The following is a 24,842-nucleotide window of genomic DNA, read 5'->3' as shown; positions in this document are numbered from 1 at the left end:
TTAGGAAAAACTTGAATGCAGTTTTTCGCAGTGAATGACACAGTTTCACACCAGCACGGGAAAAACACTAGCACACACACACAGAGAGGCACTTCTTTTCTTTTGTATATTATTTGTAATTTTTGGTAAGACGACTGACTCCTTTTCTGCTTACATTTGTGCCCCTTTTTAGGGATTTTAGTTTTTATTTTGTATTCAATTTGAAATTTCACAATCTAGCATAGCATTTCACGTGGGCGATCGATGTTGCTGCTGTTGCAAATGTTGCTGCTGCTTTTGTTTTTTAACTGCGACGCGATTAAGTGCGATGTGAGGTTGCAACCGACGGCGGCGCCTCGAAAAACAATGTCCAATAATATGACGCGGCGACAACAACAGTCCACCATCGACGACCTGCGACCGCTCGAGCGACCAAGCGTGCCAAAGGAAATTTCTACACTGAGCCAAGTCGCTTGTCTTTGACTGACTGCTGCTCGTTCGGCTGGCAACAGCAACACATACACCGCAGCAACACCAGCAGCAGCAGCAGCAGCAACGGCAATACACAGCAGCAACATCAACACTCACGCAAATAAGGAGAGAAAAAAGCAGACAAAAAACAGAAAACTGGCAACGAAAGCAGAGCACACAGTAAAGATGAAGTGGTTGCTGTTGCCGTTGCTGCCGTGATGTTGTTGCTGTTGCTGCCCTAATGTTGCTGCTGTTTCGCACACCAGCAACATCTGCTCTCTGCACGAGAGAGACGGGAAGAGAGGGAGCGAGCAGCTGAGCGAGTGAGCACCACCTATACGTGTTTTGCATACAAATGCGCCACTGAAGCGAAACACACACACATTTATACATTTCTCGACCACTTGTTTGACTGCTTTGGCTCTGCTCTCCCTCTCTCTTTTTCTTTCGCTCTCTAAAATCAGCTGATGCCAAGCAGCTGACAGCGACAGCGTTGCCACTTGGCCAAGAAAAGAGAATTTGGCTGAGTAGCAGTAGAATAGTAGTAGAATCTACTACTATTAGGAACAAATACAAATGTTTTCTATTATTGGATTTTATTTGGATTTTGGGTTGAAGAACATCAGCTAATAAATAAGAACCAGAAAAACATTTAAGCCTGTTGTTCTAATACTTTCGCAAAGTGTCAAAGTAAGTGAATAAAATTAATTTTAGTTCAGTAATGCGGTTAAAGGGTAACCACAGCTATATTTACTGCTTTAATGTTGTTTTTATATAATTATTATTTTTTCTTTCCTCAAATTGACTTTAACAGATTACCTGGTATTTAGACAACTTCCTCTTTACAGAAATGTAAGAAAAATGCGATTTAATATTTTACTCACCTGAAAATAAAAGAAAAGAAAATATTGATTAAAACGACATTTCAACTTGGTATCCTTAAAGGTAAAGACCTCCAGCTAGTTCTTATCAATGAATTGACCCCAAGCCCGCATAAAATAGCCCCCTCTGGACCATCCATCGTCCCGGAGTGTAATTATCACGCTATTTTTTCGGTGAGGAGGGTATAAAAAAGAAATCAAATAGAAAAGAGCGGTGGAGGAGAAACGAAGAACACAGGAACTGCATTTGTTGCCTGACTTACACAGAATCTAGACCTGAACAAGAAAACAAAGTATAAACGCATCGTCATTCACAGTAAATAAAGTCGAAAACAGGAACACGGTAGTACACTCAGAAAAAAATAATGTTTAAATAAAAGCGACCAATGATTGCTGTACAATATTTTAAATTCTTTGGGCTTAAACATAACATACCAAATTGAACTGTTGTTTTATTTAAATTAGTTTGTCGAACTGTTGAAAAATAAAATGTATAAAGTGAGAACCATTTCATTTTTAAAAATAGTTGAACTGAACGAATTGTAATACCAAGTTAAGATTGTTTTTGAGTGTATTTATAAACAGCTGTCGGCTGAAGAGCTGAAGAAATAGTCAGAGAAATAGAGCTAGGGTGAAAAGGTGAGAAGCGGATAGACGGAAAAGGGAATCTTCTTGGACAGAGAACGAGCACCTGTGACCGCCCGCAAAGCAACTGAAACGGCGGCAAGTTCATTTGCACCACATCGAAATTTCATCCACAATAATGCACACACACAGAGCGACTAATGGAACATCTGATCGGTATTTATATATTTATATATATATTTGTATATATATCCCTCTCTTTCTCATTACTTTTCGGTCTCACTCCCTCCACGGCACAATTGCAACTGCAATGCTTGGCTGCTTTCTAGCGGTTCAACTGCTGCCATTTGCCATTACTCGAATTGCTTTGTGCCCATTACTTATTGCAGCGACTGTTGCAGTCGGACAGCAAAAACGGCACACGATCGCGATCTGTGGATTGTAGACATTGCGGCAAGATGGTAAAGAAATATTTCCCAAGAACGAGCCTTTTATGAAAGGTAAATAGAAATTTCAAAGACCACCAGGGGGTCACCATAATTAAATATACTTATTTATAGTTTTTCATGTTAAGTTACGAAACTGTCACAAGGGTCTTAAATATATAGAGCACAAATGACAAAGTGTAAGCAAATTATGCATGCCGCAGGAGCGTAAATTACTCAAGTATTCTTTATTTACACATCCCATACATTCAAATTGAACTTTTTTTTCTAAGTTTTCTTATTTGTTATCCTTTTGCTCCACATAAAAAGGGAGCTCGAGAAAACCAAAAGGGCCTCATAAATATGACAGCAATAAAAAGTGGCTCCATTTGGCTTATAAAAGTTCAAACAGTGCGCCAAATAAGTTCACATACACTATGGAAAAACTTTGGTTGTTTATACTATGTTCACTGGACAATGAACATGCACTACATATTCCTTTGTAACAACAAGATTTGTGTTTATATTTACACTAGATAATGATAATTTTGTGTTGAGTTTAAGAGATAATGAATGGGAGCATAATACAAAAGAAAACATTGCTATGAGTGTTTGTGAAGTAGAATTTTTTGGCTCGTTTAATTTTGTTTCTTTTAAATTAATATTTGCTAGCCAAGTATTTCAAGTTAATTTTTGATATTGTTATATTTTCTCATGTGACTAGACAATGTTGGTGGACTCATTTGAATATGATTGTATTACTATAGGCTTTTATCGTTACCGTGCTAATCAAATAACTTCACTTCATCAATTTTGTATAAATTTCAAAGTTCTGCTTTCTAAGGCCGGTAATGGGTAGCTTTTTTTGCCATAGCTAAATTTTTCCATGTATATTCACCCAACAACAGAAAATGCTGTTGTTGTTCTTTATCAATCATAATATTTGATTTATGACTGTTGTTTCTCCACCTCCAACTTCCCTACTTAATTGCAAAGTGAAAGAGTTAAGGAGATTGCTTCCTGGTGCCCGAGAAAAATAACAAACAAATAACACAACTGCATAAGTATGCAAGAAAAATAAAATTGTTCATATAACTCTCACACATTCTACACAGTTAGAAATCGGATTAGCCTAGCATTTGTTTCTAGCAGGCCGGCTTTGTTTATTATAATATGTGATGTGTTATGATATGAAACTTTATGACTTTTTTAAACACTTAACATGTTTAACCTTACAGAAATAGGTTTTTGACAAGCTATTATACAAATATTTATTTGTTTTTTATTGATTATTATATTATATTAATGATTCTCTTGATTGATATTAAATAATGAAACCTTAAATATGGCATCTGAACAACAATAAAGTGCAATTAATTAATTCATACATATTTCTTGTATTTAGTTATTGACTCCTTAAATTCATTGATGAACTTTGGATCATAAACATTTATTTATTTTATTTATTTCTTTTTGTGTACTGTGTTTAGTGCGATTTGTTTTTATTGCCGCCGTGCCCGAGATGCTGTTGTTGTTATTGCTCGCTTATACGTTTCTAGTTTTGCTTGGGGCTACAATGGGGGGGGGGGGATCTCGAAGGGGAGTGAGGGGGCGGTTTGGGTGGTGCGGCAGGGGGCGGGAGTTCCGTTTAGTCGGTCACGCCACCACATAAATAAGACGGAACAACAAAGCGTATCAAGATGTTGTTGCCAGCGTTACTGTAGTTACTGTGCCGCTGTTTTTGTTGTTGCTGTTGCTGATGTTGTTGTTAGTGCTGCTGCTGCTGCTGCGGGTCATGCGCAATGCCAATGACGTCAGAGGTAGCCATCAAATTAGGAAATGCGCAAAAAAAAAAAAAACATCCACAAAAAATGGCAAAACAATGAATTTAAATGAGCGCCACATAAATGCAGACACATACGCATAAACATACAGCGGCAGTTAATATTTTAGCAATAAAAACAATTATAGTGGGCATAGTTTCTTCGGAAAAATCATAGTTTAATATAGTTTTTGCGATCTGAACTTATTTTTTAAAATTGAAAATTTACTTTGTGTATTTTCTTTTTTATTACAATTTAAATTAAAATACATAAAGTAACTCTTCAATTTTTTAAAAATTTAACGAAATATATATATGAGCAAAAGAAATCAAATTCCGAACAACTTTTAAATGTAACGTGGCATTTTTCGAAAGAGATAATAAAAGACTAGTCAATATGTTAGCTTGGACTTTTTTAGAATGTTAGTTTTGTTTATTCAACCGTCTAAGCAAAATAAAATGTTGAATTTAAGTTTATTTACTTTTCTTAAAGCACTTGACATTAATGTAAAAGTTTTGTTTTTGTAAGTACATCAAACAAAACATAACATAAACAGTTCTATACTTATGTACCCAATAGAGTAGTATTTTGTTTCCGATATGCCCGATTCGAATTAAGATACCTAACTTGGTGACCCCCACTGTGGATTCCAATATTCGTCTCGGACATGGCGCTGTGTGATTTATGTGTCGCCGTTAAACGAAAGGGGGCATGTGTAAATCGCGCCAGGCATTAGTTAGGGGGCAGGTTAATGCCGAAATGCAAAAGTAATGTATATGCACCAATCGTCTGGAGGTGTGAATCACCAGGGACCAGGGAACCCCCCTTTGTCTACCCGCCCCTGGACATCGCAGGGGTTTCTCTGCAACATGGAAACCCTACAAAAACCCCAATGCAGACCAAGGAAAACTGCGACGCAAATTTAATAATTTACAAGAAGGAGGGGTGAAGTTGTGGCAGGGAAATCCAATAACAGAAAGGAAAAAGGAAATACGAAAAACGAAAACACTGATAGGCAGACGCAGAAATCAGCTGTTTGGGGAACTTTGCCCGCTGTGAGCACATATGTATGATATGGCAAAGGGGGAAACTGAGGAACTGAGGGAAACTGATGGAAAATGAGAGAGCAGCGAGTGGCAGAGAGTTTCCATTGGAGAGAGGGTGAAAGTGTTATAATCACCAAACTCTCAAACACACACACACACAGACACACACTATTGCCTTGGGAAATTGCCTTGTCCCTAAACGAAGGCAAAAGAAACGACGCAATTTTCGCGATTTTTCCAAGGCAATTAGGGAGCGCGCCCTGCATTCAAGAAAAACTATAAAGCTCAGCAAACATTTTGTCGGTTTCCATCAGCCCATTAACGAAGTAAACAATTCGCAGAGGTTTTAATTTTGGCCAACTCATGTAATAAATATTTTTATTCAACTGCATTTCATTAAAATTCATTTCATTTAAAAAGTTTTATGGTGTAAGTCATAAGTAGTGTTAAATATTAAATTTTTTTAAATTAAATGTTGTTGAATACTGGTACTATGAAGATCAATATTGTTATGATTTGTGAATCATTGGACCTACAATAAAATTCTGGCAAACAAACAAACAGCGTATGTAAAAATCCCTAGTAAACATTTTATTTATTGCCTTACTTAATATTTTTAAGTTAATCTTTGCTTTGTGAAACACTTAAAATGAAATCAGTAAAACTGCAAAAACTTAAACGGGAACATATGCCAGAGCAAGTTTTAAGCAAACTTGATAAACTTCTCCACATTATCGTCATTCTTTGTTGTAGCAAGACTTAAGAAATCTGTTATTTTCGGTCCTTGAATAAGTAAAATTTTGCCCTGAATATTAACAAATTGTGAACAGGATACCCTTTAAATAATTTATTCTGATAATTTATTTTTTATGAGAATTAAAAGCAGTAAGGGTCTGCTTCATAATGGAATATTTAATTTAAATTTTGTTGGGGAAATTTTCACTTGTTTAAGAAACGCAATCCGAATCGGGACACTTTTCACATTTCCTTCTTTGGTTGAAAACGAGTTGTTTATATAACTAAAAATTGTATGTCATTTAAATACTTGATAGAAGACTTGAATAAATTTCTGTGATTAAACGCACTACAAACTTTATTTTAGCTCCCAGAAACTATTGTCGCAATAAAATGTTGGGTATTTGATTTTCTAGAAAAACAAAATGACACTTAGTCTACTAAAGAAAAACATTTGTTGTCTAAGAACAGGTCTGAGAATGTTTTTAAAACTATCCTAAAGTTGTTAAAGATCGCGAATGTATACTCTTTAAGGGGTATCCTTTCTATTAAACTTTTAGCAATATTATATTACACCCTGATTTGAACTGTTTCATGTTTATTTCCACAATTTCTCACAGCTTACCGACAGAAGCATGTGACGGTCTCTTCGACGTCCAATGGCAGCGACAGTTGTGCCGCTGGACCGGCACCAGTGCCACCTGCACCTGCAACAGCAGCTCCTGCACCACCACCACCGCCTCCACTTGGGGAATTCCCCTTGCCGCCGCCATTCTGGCCATTGGCACTCTGGCGCGGCACCGCCCGTCCGGGAATGTGGCGCGATGAGGCGTGCAGGAAGGTGGCGGCGAAGGTCGACGACAGTGAGGAGTGCGACGCCGAGGGGCGTGGCGTGGAGGCGGTGGGCGTTTGGGGGGCCGTCGAGGATCCATCGGTGGCATCGGCCAAGGGAACCGATGAATAGCGAACGAGGATCGCCCGGCTAACGCGATTGCCGCCCGTCAGATTCGAGATGGCCCAGTTCATGGCCAGGATGGAAGGAAGTTGGTAGTCTGGAGGGAAATACAAAAAATAAAAAAAAACCTGGGGAACTGACCGCTTCCGCCGTTCGACGACAACTGAGCTGATGGCCGGGCCAAATGGCCAAAGTAGGGTGGTGCAACTTGCAACATTCTCAGCACATACTAAATTTACACAATCTTGGGCTGCGAAAAATTGATTTTGTCTAGTGATTTCAGCCACGCCCCTGGATGGCCTGCTACCCGTCTGTCAATCAATGAATTCCCTCTAAGGCTGCAAAAAAAATGGCCAAGTGTCGCTTTTCTCTCTCTCTCTCCATCGGTATTTATGCCTTTCTCCACAGACTTGCATTTGTTTTACACATTTTTGTTGCAGTTTAGTTGTAATTTTCCTATTTTCCTTTTTTTCCTGCACTTGCACCCGTTGCCGGCTAATTCAATTAGAGTTGTGCTAAGTGCGCTTCAAGGCTGTCGGAATGCACACACGCCGTCGACGGAACAGCGAGGGTTGCTAATGAGGTATACTACAAAAATTACGAGTACTTGCCTGAAATCACATTATGCAAAAATTAAATTTCCCTAATGAAAGGCTTTAATAGCAGAAAGCGTTAGAGAAACTAAATCATCTAATATGAATATATTAATATTCAATTCAAAGTACTGCATTTCATGAGCTGTTTTTGGAAGCGATTTCGTAAACATGAATATGACACCATAGGGAGCAACAAGAAATAAATTATTTGTTGTCACAATATTTGAAAGATTATATTCCGTTTTTAAATAATACAAATAAATATATTGCTCAATTTTTCATAGATATTTAGTTTGTAATATGTTGATTAAATTTTACTTCAAGTTTAACAGGAAAATTTGGGAAATACATATTAAATTTGGAATGATTGATAAGCGAGTTTTTAGTTTTGGGGAAAAATGTTTTATCTTTTATACGAAAAGAATCATGACTCTTCTAAATTTAAATGGGATATTATATTTTTATTTCACAGTTACCCTAGGCGTTACTTTTCCCAGTGGATGTAAAAGCCCTCCTCGCTGGGAGAAAATCGATGGCTTTTCTGTTGCCACATTTTTAATTGTTATGCCTGCTCTAATGAAACCCCGCTCCATTGGAGGGCGATGACGTCCAGCCCAGTCCACCCAACAAAAACAAAAAAAAAAAAAAAAAACCCTTCCTCCAGATATCTCCGTACTCGTATGATGTTGTCCTCCGCTGGCAGAGTCATCAACTGATGCGTACTTTTCCCTTTTTTTTTTTTTTTGGTGTATGGGGTGTGACATGTGACACAATTTGTTTGTTCTTTGTTGCTCTCACATCGTTTGTTTTTTTTTTTTTTTGGTTTTTTGTGTTCCTTTGCCTATTTGGATGCTGTGACAGACAGTCCACAAAAGATTGGCCCCTGTGTGTGTGTTCATATGGGCAAATATATGTATCAACGGTATACTATGTAGGGTTCTACTAACGACTTTACCATCTGGCTTTGTAGGTAAAATAAACGCTCACGTAAGCATCAAATTGTTAGTGGGATGTGCGGACTTAATTTATCCAGTCGAAAAGGGAAGCTTTCATTATACCCTGCAGCCTCAATGTCTCCTTCTAATCAACTCGATTTCCGCATTTGGCCACTGCTCGATTGGTCTGTTTAATCACTAAACTGTGCTTAATTGGTTTTCTTCACGAACTTTATTCCTTTAGTTTTTGTAGTTTCCGAACAGATAACTTGCAGAAGTCCAGGACCTGCAACCCTTAAGACGGCGGATAACATGGCAGGTCCATATTAAAAGCAGAAGTTAAGAAATACATATGTCTATCCTTAACTGTCTGAATCGGGATATAATTAGGGAAAAGATGAGATCAACAAGGTATTAGAATAATAAATTCTCGTCTAGCAGTAAGACAAAGGCAAAAAATAACTATGCTAAAACTCACATTTACATTACATAACATTTATATATTTATTATAATAACTGAACTGTCACAATATTTAAAATAGTTTTAATTTTCAATGTCAAGATAAATGTATTATAATAATAATACTTTATAACATAAAAAAATCTCAATTGAATCCACATTTGTATAAAAGAAGTTACCTTGAACTTCTTGTGGAAAATTGAAAAGCTAAAGGGGTGCAAGATTCAAAGACCCAAAAAAAAAATTTGATTTTCATCCACCATTTATACAGGTAACCGACTCAGTTATCCCCTTGACAACCATTCGATGCATGCTTATTTCCTTCAAGCATTGTCCTTTGCAATTTAAAATCCTTTATTCATTTTTTATAAAGGCCAAGCTCGAGCCTGAAATCTCAACTGGTGGTGGTTGAACGTTGTAAAATGGTAATAAAGTTTCAAGAAACGATCCGTTTAAAAAAAAATGGTTTAAGAAACACTCTCATTATAATTTAGCTTTCATTTTTATTTTATTTTAGGAATATTTTATTTTAAGCGAGTATTATTTTAACGCAACATTGCTATTTGAAGGGAATCCCCTTTAAAATCCAAAAACAAGAAATACTAGGGTGTAAAAAAACGAAAATGTTTGTTTATAAATATTGTTTCAAATGTGAATATAATCACATACTTTTTGGATGTCTGTGGTACATTTATATGTACATAGATATACATATATAATTTGTTATTTAAATCTTTTCGTCTGGCTGTTTCTAAGCATACCAGTTTATAGAGTAATTTAATTGGGCGGAATTAAAAATAATATTTTAAAAGTTTTTTTTTGTACTAACAAGACGGTTTGTTACGGATTATATTAAAAGTATTTTTATATATCTTCGATTTGACAAAGAATTTGGATGGCGCATTCACATGCTAGGGCTAAATCGACCACAATGCATTGTGGTAATGAAATTGGCAAGTTCATTAAACCTGCTCTTATCTCCAGAATTCCGAGACTGCTTTGGCTGGCATAAACAAAAGACGATGAAGAGAAGGAGGAGGAGGAGGAGAAGGAGAGACGAAGGCGAGGAAGAGCACAAAAATAAAAATAAACGCAGTGCAATCAAAGTGCAGCGATGGCCTTGCGACTTCGATTTGTGGGAAGAAGAAGAGGACGATCACGCACACAGGCACACACTACACACACACACATACACACACATACGAATTACTTATAAAGTAAATTTACTTGGTCAAGTAAATCGAAACACTTGCGACTTGGTAACCACATTGGAGAAATCGATAAAAAGCCCATTGATTTTCATGTGCCGCAATCACAACAAAGAAATGTTACTTATTCTGAAAGTTATACACGCACATGTACATATGCATGTACGTATGTATATATGTTTGTATAAAACTAGGTTTGTTATGTATTGGCTCAAATGACTTGGGAAAAGATTTATGTAACGGATACTTTTGGGTTGTAATCAGTAAACAACAAATATAGAAAATGCAATCTATAAAATGAATTAGGGTACTGAATAAAGTGTAACCTGGATTAACGTGTTCAATATTAAAAATTTTAACAAATATTCTAAGATTTGTGAGCTTTATTTTAAAACATTCAAACTTCTTTTACAAGCGTTTTGAACTGAACATTTTGAGCACTAAATGTTTATAATCATAGTTCTTCTCTGTTTGTCAATCTTAATACCAGTTTTATTAAGTTCACTGCGTTAATGGCTCACTGGTTAGGCCACTTTAACAATAGGTAGAAAGTTAAGGGCCTTGTGTAGGGTATTAGAAGGGGTCTACTCCTGTGGGAAGTTCGACGAAAAAAGAAATTTCAGTCGGCGAAAATGGGGAAACGAGGCCAATTGGCAAGAGGCCAAATGGCGACGAAAAAGAGCAGCAGACGAAAAAAGCAGAGGACACCAAAGACAAAGCGACGCAAGAGACCCACCAAGTAGCCAAAATATATACCATAGATGTTAAGTTTTTTTTTTTTTTTTGATAAAACTAAGCTTTTGTGGGATCCATTGTTTAGTGGTATAACAACTCACCCCATCAGCCAATCGACCGTGTCGCGTAGATATTCCGGAATTCGCTCCAGTTTGACGGCTCTTTTTCCTGATGCCTGCTAATTTTCCAAAAAGTTTTTCCCCAGCTGAGGACCGCACGCACACAGTGACGGGCGCACAGCAACACACTGACGGACACGCACACACACACACACGCTCACGGTTTAGCGGTACGCTCACGGACACGCACGCACACCACCACACGCCACCAGGATGTGGAGATCGCCAATTTCGACGCTTTTACTTTTTCGTCAATCAATATTTGGGTGATTTGGTTTTGAAACTTTGCACATCAAAAATTTTTCCTGCTTCTTCTTCGCTTGTTTGTGCACTTTGTTGAGTCCCGTTATCGATGCGGCCCGATAGCTATCGATAGTCTCCGTCTGCGCATTTTTTCGATAGCAGCTGCGCAGATTTTGTGGGAAAGGTTTTGTAAGTGGTTCAAAATCAGGAAATACCTGTTTTGGCTTACATTCTGATTTGCAGTTGCTAGCTGTTAAGAGTAAATTATGTTTATTGTGATATTGTCATTATCGATTGAACAACTGCTGTTTTGAGTTTGCAGCCCTGGTTGTTGACAATCAGCTGGCCGTCAGCAGGGGCGTTGCAGAGGGGATTTTAATGTGTTTTTGAAAAGTAAAATATTAAATGTAACCTTTTTTAGTTGTAAGCATATATAATTATTTTTAGCAACAAAATATTGTTACATTTGTATTCTCAATTTATTTATAATTGTTATAAAGCATTAATAATTTAACATATATATATTATAAACGTGAGTTAAAAACCTTATATGCATTTAAAGGCTTACTTAAACTAAATAATTAACTATTTCGATCTAGAAAGGAGTAATTCATGAGTGTTCCTCTTCTAGTTTTCTCTACTACGCCCATGTGGCGCCATAACAACTATCGAAAATATAAATATAATAACAATTGAGGTCTTGTCAATAGAATAAATCTGTATCCATTTAAATTTTAAATTAAAAATTCGATTTTTCTTTTAAATATATAAATCATATTCAAATCATAAGCGCTGGGCAATTCTGCTTATTGGATGCTATCGATAGTTCCATTCCGTAGAGCGGCAACCCTTCACCTATCGATTACACAACAGCTGGCAGCAGGCCATGCAGTTTCACTGATTTTACAGCTGTTAAAATTACATAAAAATGGTACATAATTAAATCATCTGTTTTAAGTCGACAACAATCGTAAAATCGTAAAATATCCTTCATTTCATATACTCAAACTGTCCGTGCAATGGCCACCAACCCAAATTATACGACCCCGAAGGCGAGCTCCGTAATTCTGGCCGGACTTGGAGTGGCCGCCGTGGGATTCGCCGGGAAGCACCTGATACGCCGCATGCCCCAGATGACCACCAAATTCAACGAGGCTCTGAAGAACCTGCCCAAATTCGATGCCGAGAGCATGGCGGCCTCCAAGTACTACAAAGGTGGCTTCGATCCCAAGATGAACAAGCGGGAGGCCTCCCTCATCCTGGGCGTCAGTCCCAGTGCGTCCAAGCTCAAGGTAAGGCCGTTCGGGATTCTACAAATTTCTAAGATTTTATGCGTTAAAGAATTCGATTAGTGTGTTTTTACCAGTTCTTAAGAATATCTTGAAATATTCACTAGTTTAATTTGCTTTTCTCTTGATGTACACCTGTAATTTGGAGTTCAAAAAGCGTTGGTTATCGTAATTATATTTTATAATTTAACTAATTGTATTGTAATTGTATTTTATACAAATACTTGCAGCTATTCTACCAATTTGATTTAAGAATTTTATAAGATTTTGTTTAATATCAAACTGCAGTAGTATATAATATCAATAGTTTGCCAAAGATAATAATACCTGTTACTTGTAGAGTCAAAGGTCGTTGAAAACTATGTAACTACTTATAAAGTATATATATTCTTGATGAGGATCTATGCCATGTCGACTGTCATGCATCAAAAACTCGAAATTGCTTAGACAGAACTTGGTTTTTAGTAAAACGTCAAAGAAAATAATCAATTTAAACTCGACTAAATATATTTAAATCACAATTTACTTATTATTTTTTTCTTTTGCAGATAAAGGACGCTCACAAAAAGATCATGTTGGTGAACCATCCGGATCGAGGCGGTTCGCCCTATTTGGCGGCCAAAATCAACGAGGCTAAAGACTTTTGGACAAAGCCAAATAGATATTGAAGTGCAAATAAAATAGTTTGTGATTAGCATGTAAGCTGAAGTCTTATGCGTTTTATTTCCATTTTCTAACCATTTATAATTTAACCAATAGAATGATTACAATGGCTGTAATTTACTTTTCTGGTCAGTAATGACTATAGTTGAATATTGTATGTACATATGAACTGTTGGGTTTTTCTTTATGAATTAAAAGGTTTTTTTGTTTTGGTAATGCTTTAACATTTAGCTTGTAAAGAGGACCTTTTAATAAATAATTAAATGAAGTTATGATAATAGCGCTCTTTCTATTAATTTTCACTTGGCAGAAGTTCTATAGGCCAAAGAAATTTAAAATAACAGTAAGTTTACAATTTAATAAACTTATTTAAACTTTAAACAAATTTTTCGTAGAGGCAACCATGTCCGAGTCCAAGGTATACGTGATTCGGAAGACAAACACATTGGTACATCCAACAGCAAATAAATTTAATTTTACATGTCAGATGCTCTCCCAAATCGCATTCTAAGATGAAAGGAAGTATTTTTAATGTATATATTTTGAATAGATACGATTAAAGTCTCTCACGAATACGCATCATTGGGTTGTGCATCGCTGCAACTATATTTATGCTTAGACAAACAAGAAGAGTAATCAGGCACTTAAAAATCCACTCCATTGTTCGTGTGAGACTTATTTTTAAATGGGCGATGGGTTTTGTATTGAACGACAAACTCAGTTTTCTGGAAATGCGCAGGAAAAGCGTAAACTGTTTATTGTATTGTAAATATTGCACCGGGTACGTTAAAGCCAATAAACCCAAAACCAAACTGTAATACGAGTTATATATATTGTTATTTCAAGTATCTAATACAAATTGCATTCAAAATTATTGACACATAGGAGCGTGGTGGTATTAATATTTTGTATTCGCATTTTGCCAAATTATACAGAAAAAAAAAATAATATTTATGTATAAAAAAATATGTATAAAATTTTTCAGAAAATCCTTTAAATCCATCATGAAAAGACGATGGTTGTTGTACTTTGATTTATCTCGGCACAACCACCTCAAAGTGGTTTGTAAATTTAAATATACAAAACAAATTAAAAATTAAAAAATAACTAGAAAATAACCAAAAAACAGAATCGATCTTACAATCCTGACGAAATAGTTATAATACTCTTGCCAATTATTGTTAGGGATTTACCTAACTTTATTCAAAAGTTATTTTTATATGGTTTTAGCTTCTGTTGTACTGTGACAATAATAATTCATTGGAATAAACTCTCTGTCATGTGACAGTCTCCACATTTGTTTTCATGAGTTTAGTCAACATAGCGAAACAACAGCTGCAACCTGGAATAATTTCTTTTTGTTCAAGCACTTGTGGTACATCATTTTTTTTGCGAATTTTTTTATTTACTCGACCCTGATATAAATGACGTATTAGTAGGTTCTCACGCTGAAACGGAGCTAAAGTTGGCAGACTTTGCAGACCCATTTTAGATAGTTTGCTTAGCCCATTGTTGCAGCCACCGAATGAGGTATAAATAGTGCGGGCAAAGCTCCACAACAGCATCAGTTCATCAGCACTAACTAATCAGTCATAGCTATGAAGTTCACCTGCGCCCTGCTCCTTTTGGCCACCGTGGCATTCGTCCTGGTTGGCCAGTCCAGTGCGGCCAGTTCCACAACCACGACGGAGGCGGCGACCACCACCACCGCAGCCACTACCACTACCACCACCACAGCTTCTTCCACGGCCAGCAAAGCCACGACAGAGGCTTCCTCCACATCCGCAAAAAAGAAGCACGTGATCCACTACAAGCGCAGGGTTAACCGGCCCAAGAAGGTCAGGAAGGTCCGGCGCAATAGGAGCAGGAGGAACACCAATTAAATCCGTACAAACACTTGCGACCTGATCCAGAACCACCAGTTACCAACCCCCCCAACTACCAACTTCCCTTAATCCTTAATCCCATCCCAAAATGGCTTTATAATTTTATTTTATTTACTTTATAGCTTTAATAAAAATAAATACAGAAAAAAAACCTTGAGTGCGATACAAATAGAAGGTCAGAGCTTTAAAACTGCAATTAATTAGATACTAAGAAGGGTTCGTTTACTTTTCAAGAATCAATTTTTATTAAGAGTACCTATTCGATAAAAAAAATGTTCTATGACTTTGTATCATAGTTATTGTTATTATTATTGACTGTGCAAAAATATAAATAAAATCCGCTTCAAAATTTCAATTGTATCTTAAGATTCCTGGCAGTGTGAAATCATTCCGTCTGATTACTGAACTTCTTCATTGCAGTACGAAATTGTGCAACGGATGCCATTGAATCCTGATCCTTGTGCTCACCCATTAGGTTCGACCAGACCGACTCAAAATCATCTTTCGAAAGAATGTCCTTGAATATTCGTTCTATTTCGTCCTTGCAACGCAACACATTGAAATCACTTGGCCACAAGCCGCATAAAGTGGATAATTCCGGGTTCAGGACGTCCGTGACATGTGTGTCATCCACATCCCGCTGGACTAGTGACTTGTGGGGATGTCTGAGGATTGGACTTTCGACGGGTTTCTTTGCCAAATCAGCGCACAACTGACGATAGGCGGTATCTTGGTTGTAGATCGTCTGCGGCGTGGGTGAAATGGAGCCAATCAATGGCAGCGTCGTCAGGATGGAGAGCAGTTGCACAAATCGTCGTATTTGACACGTTCCGAACAGCAGCCCTCGTCCACGAACAACTTAAAGTGCGAGACGGCGGTACGGATTTTCTCCGCATCCGCCGGAATATTCAACTTGCGCATCACTTGAATGATCTCGTTCAATGGAAGCTGGCGAATGGCCTGCTTATCCTTCTTCTCCAGCGCCACGATCACCTGGTTCATGTTGAACTCGTCCCGCTCCTGGAGCATTTTTCGCAGCATATTTAAGTGGCTGATCGCACGGGCCAACTTATCGGAGAAAATGGAAGGTGCTGTGTTTTCCAGCAGCGAACGCACGTCTGTTTCACGTGGCGATGTGCGGCCAAAGGTCATATTTTCCGGGATCTGGTACGGATACCATCTGCAATGGAGAAAGTTTTTTCAATTTTTCGTAATTTAATTAAATACTTTTCGATACTCACTTGTACTTCTTGCCCAACGGACCCTTGGTGCGATCGTCTAAATCCATTTGCGGTTTTTTCACAATTATTAAACGCTCCTCGCCCTCCTCCAAGCAGCGTTTTACCTTTATTCCGGAATGATCCACAAAGAGTGGAGTACCAAATGTATTGAGCCGATTAAAGTGCTGTGAATATCTACCTTATAAATTAGCTATTAATTTTTGTTGAATACTTATAGCCGATTTCTCAATGACAGGTTAAGATTCTAGTTTTAATGTCGGGTTAACTTTTTAAATCGGCCATGAAACTCTAACCAAATCATTTACTTTAGTGTTCAGAAAGATTTCAGTTAGATAAGCTGTGGGATGATATTGAGAAAGTACTGTATAAACCGAACCTTAAACTTGACATGACATTGAGAAATTGGCCATTAAGGTGAGTGACTTAACCCACCGACGATTGATCTGTTCCGAGGGAAAGTAGTGATTGTGACTGATGATGTGTTTGTCGTGAAATTCGCCATACTCGCGATTGACTTGCTCGGCAGATTTGCGGGGCATTACAACAGCGTAAAGGGAATCTTCAGAATTGGAGGCTTGACCGAAAGTACGGCTCAGATTTGTCACAGCATCCGGCTTGGAGTTGCATTCCCTGGCCTGACCCACAACAGGCTTTTTGAAGAACATATTCTCGCGAAACTTTTCCTGAAACTCGGCAAAGAGACCTCTATCCTGATTGCCGAAAATATCTTCGATTTTATTGGTGGGTAACTTGGGCGTTCGTTTGCCATACGGTTTGGCCTTGTGCTGCCTACAAAGTGCCCTAATACGATTCTCCGCCTCCTCCTCCATATTCACGATCCTGATGCACTCCTTGGTGCCGTATAATTCTGCAGGATTGCCAAAAGACGTCAGTCCTGCAGCCCGCATATCGGGATTTCTGTCTTTGTAACGGCCAAAATTCGCCATTTCTACTATTTCGATCTATTCAAGTGGTTATGATATGTGTATGTTTTCTACAGTTTTTGAAATATCAGAAAGCGCATACTTTGATTGTTTTTTGGAATTAAATCCACCCTGGCTACAATATTTATTATTCGGCATAGCTTTCTTGTTTATTTTGAATTGCTAAAACATGTGATAATGTATTGAAAAGGACTAGTTAATCTTTTTTTCTCAGCATCTCATCACGAAACTGCATAACTGATGCCATTTCCTTCTGATCCGAATTGTCATTATCCGCCATTAGCCGCTGCCAAATGCCTTCAAATTCATCCTTGGTGACTAATTTGTTGAATATCCGCTCCATTTGATCCTTGTTTCGAGGGCAACTGAAGTCACTGGGCCGAAGTCCAACTTTGGTGCTCAGTTCCGGTTGTAGGATATCCTTGACATGTGTATTGACATCGTCCCTGTGGTGAGGATTCCAGTTGGGCCAGTTTAAGACTTTACCTCCCGGGTTATTATTCTTCATGCGATCTTTGCAAAGACTTCGATAGGTGGTTTCCTTACTGTACTTATAGTCCGGAACGATGCCAATCAATCCGACTTCCGGCAGTGGTTGCTGAACGGAGAGCAGCCGGCAAAATTGATCGTAATTCACCCGTTCGGTGGCACAGCCTTCGTCCAGGATCTTCCGGAAATGCGATAGCATGGTGCGGATTTTCGCCTCGTCCACACGGATATGCAGTCTGTACATGGTTTGAAGGATCTGGGAGAGTGGCATGTGACCCGAGTGCTCCTTGTCGCTCCTCTCCAGCGCAGCGATCAGGTCCATCATGTAGAAATCGTTCCGCTTGTGGAGACTCTCACGCAGCCTGTTCAAATAGGATAAAGCATTCACCAAAGTATTGTCCTCTTCGCACGGACTTATGTCCTCCAACAACATTTTAATCGTACATTTATCCGTCCTCCGGCGACCACCAAAGTACAAATTGGGCACCTCATCTAGGTATCTTATGTAAAACATAAAAAATATATTATATTTTGTTAGATTAATATTTTTGTTTCAATTACTTTATAAACTACTCCCCTTTTGCTCTTAAAAAAATATTTTTCAAGTAATAAACTTAAATATAAACACCAATTGGATGTCTCTGGGTTGTAATGTGTCATTAAAACAAATTTTTAAATATTTGAAATATAAAAAATAATTTCTTTAAAAAATGGTAATTTTTATGATTAAAACCCTTTTTTGTTTACTTTTATAATCAGAAAATTAAAATTTAGTAAGCTTCGTAAAAACTTTTAAAACTTAGGACCAACTAACCATTTTAGCAATTTGCGAGTTAATTTTAGAAGTAATTGGGCCTGAGTTGACAACACTTGAGCAAATAGCAAAGAATAAAGTTAAGTCAAGTTGGCAAATTATTTACTGTCTGCCGCAAGCACTAAAACATTCATATAAACAAGCACAGTGAAGCTGCTGTGGAATTTTTTAAAAATACCTTTACAAACACAAAAGCTTTAAAAGTAGTTGCAGGTTTTTTCTGTTTTTTTTTTTTTCAATAGTAATCTTTTCGAGTACTAACTTTTCGTATTTTTTCCCCAAAGGTCCTTTGGTGCGCTCTACGTAGTCCATCCAGGGTTTGGAGACCACAGTTAAGTGCCCGTCACCTTGCATCAAACACTTTTTCATCGTCGATCCAGTGGTATCGGCGCCTTGCAAAACCCCAAAGGTTCCAGATCGATCAAAGGCCTTTGTGTACCTAATAATAACAATATAATAAGAATTAAAACTTAAAGTATATTTAGTAAACGAAACGTTTGTGAAAAATGTGCAACACTTTTCTCCTAGCCTAATTTAACCAATTATGATATGTAAGAGTTATAAAAGATTTATTTAAATTTTTGCAATTTAATTTAAACAAACGAATAACTTAGCTTTTTTCCCTGCGTTGCAGGTTTTAATTTAATCTTATCTCAATGAGATATCTCAAATAACACTAGCCTACAAAGTTAAGTCGATAATTTGTTATTGTTTTTGGTATAGTTAAACTTCTTGATAATATTTTGCATATTATTTTTCTTTAAAAATAATTTTCGTTATTCAACTATTTTTATTAATACTTTAATATATTAGTATAATTATTTAAAAATTACGGACTCCATATGCATCAGAGCAAATAGTTTAATTTTGTAAATTAGTAATATGTAATATATTAATTTAATTAACATTCAAATAAAAATAAATGGTTTTAATGCAATATAAGAAAACCAACCAACCTGCGATTGACCTGCTCAGAGGGAAAATAATGGTTGTTGCTGACGATGTGACCCTCATGGAACTCTCCATATTCCCGGTTGACCTGCTCGGCCGATTTGTTCGGCATTACGGTGCTATATAAGGTATCCGATGGCGGATTGGCACGTCCGAAGGTGCGACTCAAATTGGTCACATCGTTCGGCTTCGAATGCGTGGGCATTATTTCAGCGATTTTCCCCGATTTACAGTACATGTCCTCGAGGAACTTCTCCTTGAAGATCGTGAAGCGTGACTTCTGACCTTCACTGCAGAGGAGTTCGCCGATTTTGCTGTCCGGGAGATGTGGCTGAAGTTTTCCGACGGGCTGCGCCCGGTTCCTCCTGCACTCGACCTCTATACGGCTGCGTATTTCCTCCGCCGGATGCGCAATGATCAGGCAATCCTTGAAGGTCAGGACTTCTGGCCCAAAGGAGGGTAGGCCAGCAGCCCGCTGGTTGCCATTCCTCTCGATAAAGTGTCCTTTGTTTGCCATTGCCGACGGTCTTGCTTTGTTTCCTATCCTAGTCGTATGCTATGTACGGCGTGTTCTCTGGGTGTCTTTTATTTTCTGAGTGAACCTAATTTTTTTTTTATTTGACATTTCCAAGACTTTTCTGTTCACTTATTAGGGATAACAAGTTTTAGTTTTTATAACTTATATATTTGCATAAAATTGTAAAAAAAGGCCAATAAAATATCATTAATAAGACAATATGGGCGTACCACAGATAAGTTTTATTTTCCACTTATAGAAGTCAAGTATTGTATTATTTAAGAGATACAATATATATAAGATTATGAGTAGAAGTTATAAAATTGGCAAATAGTTTATATCATATCTATTCGAAAATGTGCCTGAAATTAAGAAGAATTTTTAACAGAACTAACAAACCAATAAAAAGCCTTCTCTTTGATGAAAAAACATGCTCATATTGTGTTTGGGGAAGATTTTTTAATTAATGCACACAAGGGTTTGTAAATCGGTGATCTTAAGATGTTCTTAGTTCTTCCTGCGGGTCACTATCACGACGGTCTTGTGGCACCTTTTTGGGTGCTCGCACTTCTTCTTGGGGATGTGGGTGTGGCACCAGTTGTTGCCCTTCCAACAACGCTTCTTGTTGGTGGATGAGGCTGTCGTAGTGGTTGCTGTTGCCGCTGTGGTTGTGGTTGTTGTAGTGGTGGCAGCAGTGGTAGTGGTGGAAGTTCCAGTTGCAGAGTAGGCCAACTGAATGGTCAAGGCAATGAGGGCGACTACAAAGAGGTACTTCATCTTGAGCGATCTTGGGATCCTTGTAAACTACTGATGAAACCAAATCAAAAGGAGGAGAAACCTTGTCAAAGTGGTGATATTGAGTGATGTGATTAACCGGAGCAAGATCCGATTCTTTTATAGGTGAATTCCATGTCTGTCTTTTTCCTCGTTTGTTGCTATTGTACACATTTGTCAAATCATTTCCTTGCTTTATGGGTAAAATGCTTATTGTCAATATGATGGTGGGAAATCAAATATTTGGAAAACGTTAAGGTGCTTTATGGTTTACCGAAATGTAAGCGACAGCTGTTCAAACCCACTTAACTGCTTTAAAAATAGTATTTGATTAGCATGATTTAACGCTGAAGCTAAAAAATAAGCAAACAGGCCTAGAAATAATGGTAATATTTTAAAATTTATTATTTTAATTCAGATGTTATTGCCAAAAGTTGTCATGACACAATATGAAGTTCATGTGTCTGATGGATACTGGTTCGGTAATCCTTTTTTTCTTATTTACCTTGGTAAAGATGTAAAAATGGCTTACAAAACGTAAGAATGTGATAACCAATTCAAATTAGTATTCCTGGACTTTTTAAAATGTCTTTATAAAGTTTTTCAAAAATTATCACATATATTGGATAAAGGGGTTCCAAGGTCACTTTTTGTATTGTATTTCATAAAAACAATTTTTTTAAACATTTGAATTATGATTGCTTATAAATTTGGGAAGCAATCAAACATGAGGAAAATGGAAAACAAAATTTAATTACAAATTCTTTAGTAATTTATTCAATAGCTTTTTAAAAACATATGTTAAACATAACTTTTAACATGTACTTATAAAATAAAAACTATAGACTGTACCATAAGACTATAATTTGTTTACCCATCGATAGCCAAAGCTTTAGATACTTTTTTTATGATCCGAAAAGTGATCTTTAGCTGGATAAATTTCGTCGAGTCATTGAAGAAAAAGTGTTAGTTTCGGACTTATGCAAGGAATAATGAACAATAAAAATTGAGTGCCAAATATTTTGTATGCATTTATTTTAAATTTAAATTATGAAATGAAGATTAGTTCTTTCTGCGGGTGACTATCACAACGGTCTTGTGGCACCTTTTTGGGTTCTTGCACTTCTTCTTGGGGATGTGGGTGTGGCACCAGTTGTTGCCCTTCCAACAACGCTTCTTGTGGGTGGATGAGGCTGTCGTAGTGGTTGCTGTTGCCGCTGTGGTTGTGGTGGCAGCAGTGGTAGTGGTGGAAGTTCCAGTTGCAGAGTAGGCCAACTGAATGGCCAAGGCAATCAGGGCGACCACGAAGAGGAACTTCATTTTGAATGCTGTGTAAGTAAGTTGAAGAGCTTATGAAACACTTGATTTTAAGTCAGATCGATAAGCTGTGATCGAGTGTTGTGGTTGACTGAAGTTCGAGTTAACCCATTTATAGCTCTCCAGTAATTTCCGCAGTTGTTCCGTTTCTTGCTTATAAAATCTTTACATTTGACAAATACAATTATTTAAGTGATTTCCTCAATCAATACACGACTCAACAGTAAGTTAATATTTGCTCGCCACAAAAATGTTCGCCCAAAGTTAGGCTATAATTTGTGAAGCGGATGTAATAAAAACACAGTGAACTAGCGACCTTGATTTTTAATAATATATACAAATTGGTATTTACTTTGAATTACTATTGTACTACTATTTTTTATTGACTTTATTACCTATTTGGGTGGAATATTTAAATAAAGCTCGCTTACATTTTTAGCGCTCAACAAATATTTTGTTGTTTAAATTTGAGTTACTTAAATTTAGCGTTTCACAAGGTGAAGTTTTCACATGATAAACTAATTGAAGGAAATTTTGAAAAAATATGTAATACGTAGGAAGAGTTCAATGAATCTATAATTTATTTGATCTTTAATTTTTGGTTATTTAAGATGATTTGCTTATATTTTCTTTAACGTTTTTACTGTTGTAGTAGAGTATTGGCCAATGTTTTATGTTTTATTATGCATCTCGTTATGAAACTGCCTGACGGATGCCGTATTATTCTGGTCCTCGTGCTCAGCCATCAGTGTTTGCCAAATATCCTCGAATTTTTCGGTTGGAACGAGTCTTCTGAAGATCCTTTCGATTTCCATCTTGGGCCGCAAACGGCTAAAATCGCTGGGCTTAAGGCCACTTAAAATGGCCAGATCCGGTGCTACGAGATCCTTTACACAAGTTTTATCCTCCTCGAACTGCTGGCTTCTAATCACTGGATCCTCAGTGGCCCGCTTATGACGATCGGAGCAGAGCAAACGATAAGTGGTGTCCAGGCAACTGGCATCGGAAATTGGGATTAAATTACCCGTTTTGGGTAGTGGCTCCTGAATGGAAAGTAGTCGGCAGAAATCAGCGTAGTTTACACGCTCCGTGGCACAACCCTCGTCGACGATCATATGGAAATGGGACAATGCAACACGGATTTTCTGGGAGTCCAGACGGATGTGAAAGTTGCCGATGATTTCCAAAATCCGTGACAGTGGCATCTGACCCGATTTATTATTGTCACCTCGCTCCAGCATGGAAATCAGGCCATGCAAATCAAGGCTTTTCCTCAGGCTGTGGCGCTTCCTGTTCAAATAGTTAATGCCATCCAACAACCGGTTAGATTTATCGCAGGGCACAATATTATGAAGAAGCGTCTTTACATCGCCATTGCTGCGCAGAGGGATGCCGAAAGTTATGTCAGGAACTGAACAAGAATACCTATTAAACAGAGAAGATTATCAAGGTTAAACTCATTTAGCATAGACATGATATGGGTTTTCTTTTAAGCATATCATTTCACTAATAATGCAGTTTCTGAATTCCTACTTTTTGAATTTTTTGCCCAAGGGAGCTTCTGTCCGGTTCATGAAATCCATTTGGGATTTGCCAATAACCTTTAGATGATTTCCACCTTCCTCAAGACAGCGTTTCACTTTAAGTCCGAAGTCGCCGAGACTATGGAAATCTCCACAAGGGGAATTGCGGTCAAATGGATGGGAATATCTAAAGAAAAAGGTTTGAATATTGGAGGATAAAGGGGTATTCAACACTATCAGAAGTATGTAAAATCCAAGATTATCTTATAGGTATAGTTTAAATTTAAAATCTGATCAAAAGATATAGACTACCTACTTGCGATTGATCTGTTCCGATGGGAAGTAGTGATTGTGGCTAATGATGTACTTGTCGTGGAACTCTTGGTACTCCCGATTCACCTGCTCTGGCGACTTGGGCGGCAATATGATTGAGTAGAGGGATTCAGAGGGGATGGGGTTCGATGGACGTCCGAAGGTTTGGCTAAAATTGGTCACACTGTCGGGCTTGGAGAAAGTTGGTTTGACTTGACCCAAGTTCCCCTTCTTGTGGTACATCTCCTCGTAGAACTTCTCCTTGAAGGACACGAAGCGAGACTTCTGCAGTTCGCTGGTCAGCAATTCGCTGAGGCTGATGGTGGGGATGACTGAGCCAGCCGGAAGACTAAACAAAGTGGTCCTGTCCTCTTGGCACTTGGCACGCACCACATTCTCGGCTAACTCCTCCGTGTTGTTGATGATCAGGCAATCCCTCACATCCCCTTCGCCATCTAATCCGAAGGTGGACACTCCTGCGGTCGGAATATCCGCGTTTCTGTCTACAAAGTGTCCCTTGTTGGCCATGTTTACTATGTGTGTGTGTGTGTGTGTGTGTGTATGTGGTGTGTATTTTAGTATTTACAGATTCTTAATAAACCTTAAATTGACATGTCAACTGAGCTCGATTTGGCATATTCATATAAAAGCTACTAGAAGGATTGTAAAATATGCAAAAAATTATATGTTGGATAAAAAAAAGGATTATATAACAGTATTTGTTTGAACATTTTTGAGAACTCTAATTTTTTAGAACTTGAAAGGTAAAGTTGCATACAATGGTAAGCTAATTAAGTCGGTTAACTAACATAACTGGTCTTCAATAACTGCTTAAAAAAACGGTTTAATTTTTTTCAAATATATAATGATTTAACTCCTTTTATTCTTTCTGCAAAACAAATATACAATTCTATAATTTTTCAATG

General features: G+C 37.5%; 10 protein-coding genes across 12 annotated transcripts in view; 2 read left to right on the top strand and 8 right to left on the bottom strand.

Moving 5' to 3' along the window:
• The window catches only part of LOC128257084 (MOB kinase activator-like 2), a 35,105-nt gene extending 34,617 nt beyond the window's left edge, over positions 1 to 488 (bottom strand). Inside the window, 1 exon segment of the mRNA XM_052987902.1 lies at positions 155 to 488. The gene's annotated coding sequence lies outside the window, so the exon portion shown is untranslated.
• Positions 489 to 6,566: 6,078 nt separating this feature from the next.
• LOC128257182 (MOB kinase activator-like 2) lies at positions 6,567 to 7,117 on the bottom strand. Its single transcript, XM_052988054.1, has 2 exons — positions 7,042 to 7,117; positions 6,567 to 6,997 (listed from the first exon to the last, which is right to left on the bottom strand). Exons 1-2 carry the CDS (start codon positions 7,115 to 7,117, stop codon positions 6,567 to 6,569), a joined length of 507 nt encoding a protein of 168 aa, XP_052844014.1.
• Positions 7,118 to 12,037: 4,920 nt separating this feature from the next.
• On the top strand, positions 12,038 to 13,426 carry LOC128257106 (mitochondrial import inner membrane translocase subunit TIM14). 3 transcript variants are annotated; one of them, XM_052987940.1, is made up of 3 exons: positions 12,038 to 12,127; positions 12,249 to 12,488; positions 13,034 to 13,426. In XM_052987940.1, the coding sequence occupies exons 1-3, from the start codon at positions 12,125 to 12,127 to the stop codon at positions 13,151 to 13,153; spliced, it is 363 nt and encodes a 120-aa protein (XP_052843900.1). In that variant the 5' UTR covers positions 12,038 to 12,124; the 3' UTR covers positions 13,154 to 13,426. The 3 variants fall into 3 exon arrangements, with proteins under 3 accessions (XP_052843900.1, XP_052843899.1, XP_052843898.1); XM_052987939.1 differs by lacking the exon at positions 12,038 to 12,127 and having other exon boundaries at positions 12,134 to 12,488; positions 13,034 to 13,183; positions 13,245 to 13,426; XM_052987938.1 differs by lacking the exon at positions 12,038 to 12,127 and having other exon boundaries at positions 12,134 to 12,488.
• A 98-nt stretch (positions 13,427 to 13,524) lies between these two features.
• LOC128257181 (uncharacterized) lies at positions 13,525 to 14,635 on the bottom strand. The gene is made up of 2 exons (XM_052988053.1): positions 14,596 to 14,635; positions 13,525 to 13,697 (listed from the first exon to the last, which is right to left on the bottom strand). Exons 1-2 carry the CDS (start codon positions 14,633 to 14,635, stop codon positions 13,525 to 13,527), a joined length of 213 nt encoding a protein of 70 aa, XP_052844013.1.
• Positions 14,636 to 14,705: 70 nt separating this feature from the next.
• On the top strand, positions 14,706 to 15,151 carry LOC128257108 (protein new-glue 1-like). The gene has a single exon (XM_052987942.1). It carries the CDS (start codon positions 14,747 to 14,749, stop codon positions 15,029 to 15,031), a length of 285 nt encoding a protein of 94 aa, XP_052843902.1. The 5' UTR covers positions 14,706 to 14,746; the 3' UTR covers positions 15,032 to 15,151.
• A 128-nt stretch (positions 15,152 to 15,279) lies between these two features.
• On the bottom strand, positions 15,280 to 17,337 carry LOC128257093 (uncharacterized). Its single transcript, XM_052987917.1, is given in 4 exon segments — positions 15,280 to 15,838; positions 15,841 to 16,214; positions 16,276 to 16,449; positions 16,708 to 17,337. Coding segments are annotated over 4 exon segments (1,482 nt in total). The 5' UTR covers positions 17,223 to 17,337; the 3' UTR covers positions 15,280 to 15,419.
• LOC128257094 (EF-hand domain-containing family member B) lies at positions 17,331 to 20,106 on the bottom strand. Its single transcript, XM_052987918.1, has 3 exons — positions 19,479 to 20,106; positions 18,785 to 18,961; positions 17,331 to 18,208 (listed from the first exon to the last, which is right to left on the bottom strand). Exons 1-3 carry the CDS (start codon positions 19,988 to 19,990, stop codon positions 17,416 to 17,418), a joined length of 1,482 nt encoding a protein of 493 aa, XP_052843878.1. The 5' UTR covers positions 19,991 to 20,106; the 3' UTR covers positions 17,331 to 17,415.
• Positions 20,107 to 20,434: 328 nt separating this feature from the next.
• Positions 20,435 to 20,870, bottom strand: LOC128257110 (transcription initiation factor TFIID subunit 1-like). Its single transcript, XM_052987944.1, has one exon. The coding sequence runs from the start codon at positions 20,765 to 20,767 to the stop codon at positions 20,498 to 20,500; it is 270 nt and encodes an 89-aa protein (XP_052843904.1). The 5' UTR covers positions 20,768 to 20,870; the 3' UTR covers positions 20,435 to 20,497.
• A 905-nt stretch (positions 20,871 to 21,775) lies between these two features.
• On the bottom strand, positions 21,776 to 22,183 carry LOC128257112 (uncharacterized). The gene has a single exon (XM_052987945.1). The coding sequence runs from the start codon at positions 22,082 to 22,084 to the stop codon at positions 21,827 to 21,829; it is 258 nt and encodes an 85-aa protein (XP_052843905.1). The 5' UTR covers positions 22,085 to 22,183; the 3' UTR covers positions 21,776 to 21,826.
• Positions 22,184 to 22,644: 461 nt separating this feature from the next.
• Positions 22,645 to 24,531, bottom strand: LOC128257095 (uncharacterized). The gene is made up of 3 exons (XM_052987919.1): positions 23,921 to 24,531; positions 23,615 to 23,791; positions 22,645 to 23,506 (listed from the first exon to the last, which is right to left on the bottom strand). The coding sequence occupies exons 1-3, from the start codon at positions 24,442 to 24,444 to the stop codon at positions 22,753 to 22,755; spliced, it is 1,455 nt and encodes a 484-aa protein (XP_052843879.1). The 5' UTR covers positions 24,445 to 24,531; the 3' UTR covers positions 22,645 to 22,752.
• Positions 24,532 to 24,842: the final 311 nt, after the last annotated feature.

The sequence above is a fragment of the Drosophila gunungcola genome, assembly GCF_025200985.1.
Source record: "Drosophila gunungcola strain Sukarami chromosome 3L unlocalized genomic scaffold, Dgunungcola_SK_2 000002F, whole genome shotgun sequence".
Lineage (NCBI taxonomy): Eukaryota > Metazoa > Arthropoda > Insecta > Diptera > Drosophilidae > Drosophila > Drosophila gunungcola.
The sequence above is the reverse complement of the archived record's forward strand: the minus strand, read 5'-3'. Positions and strand labels throughout refer to the sequence as shown.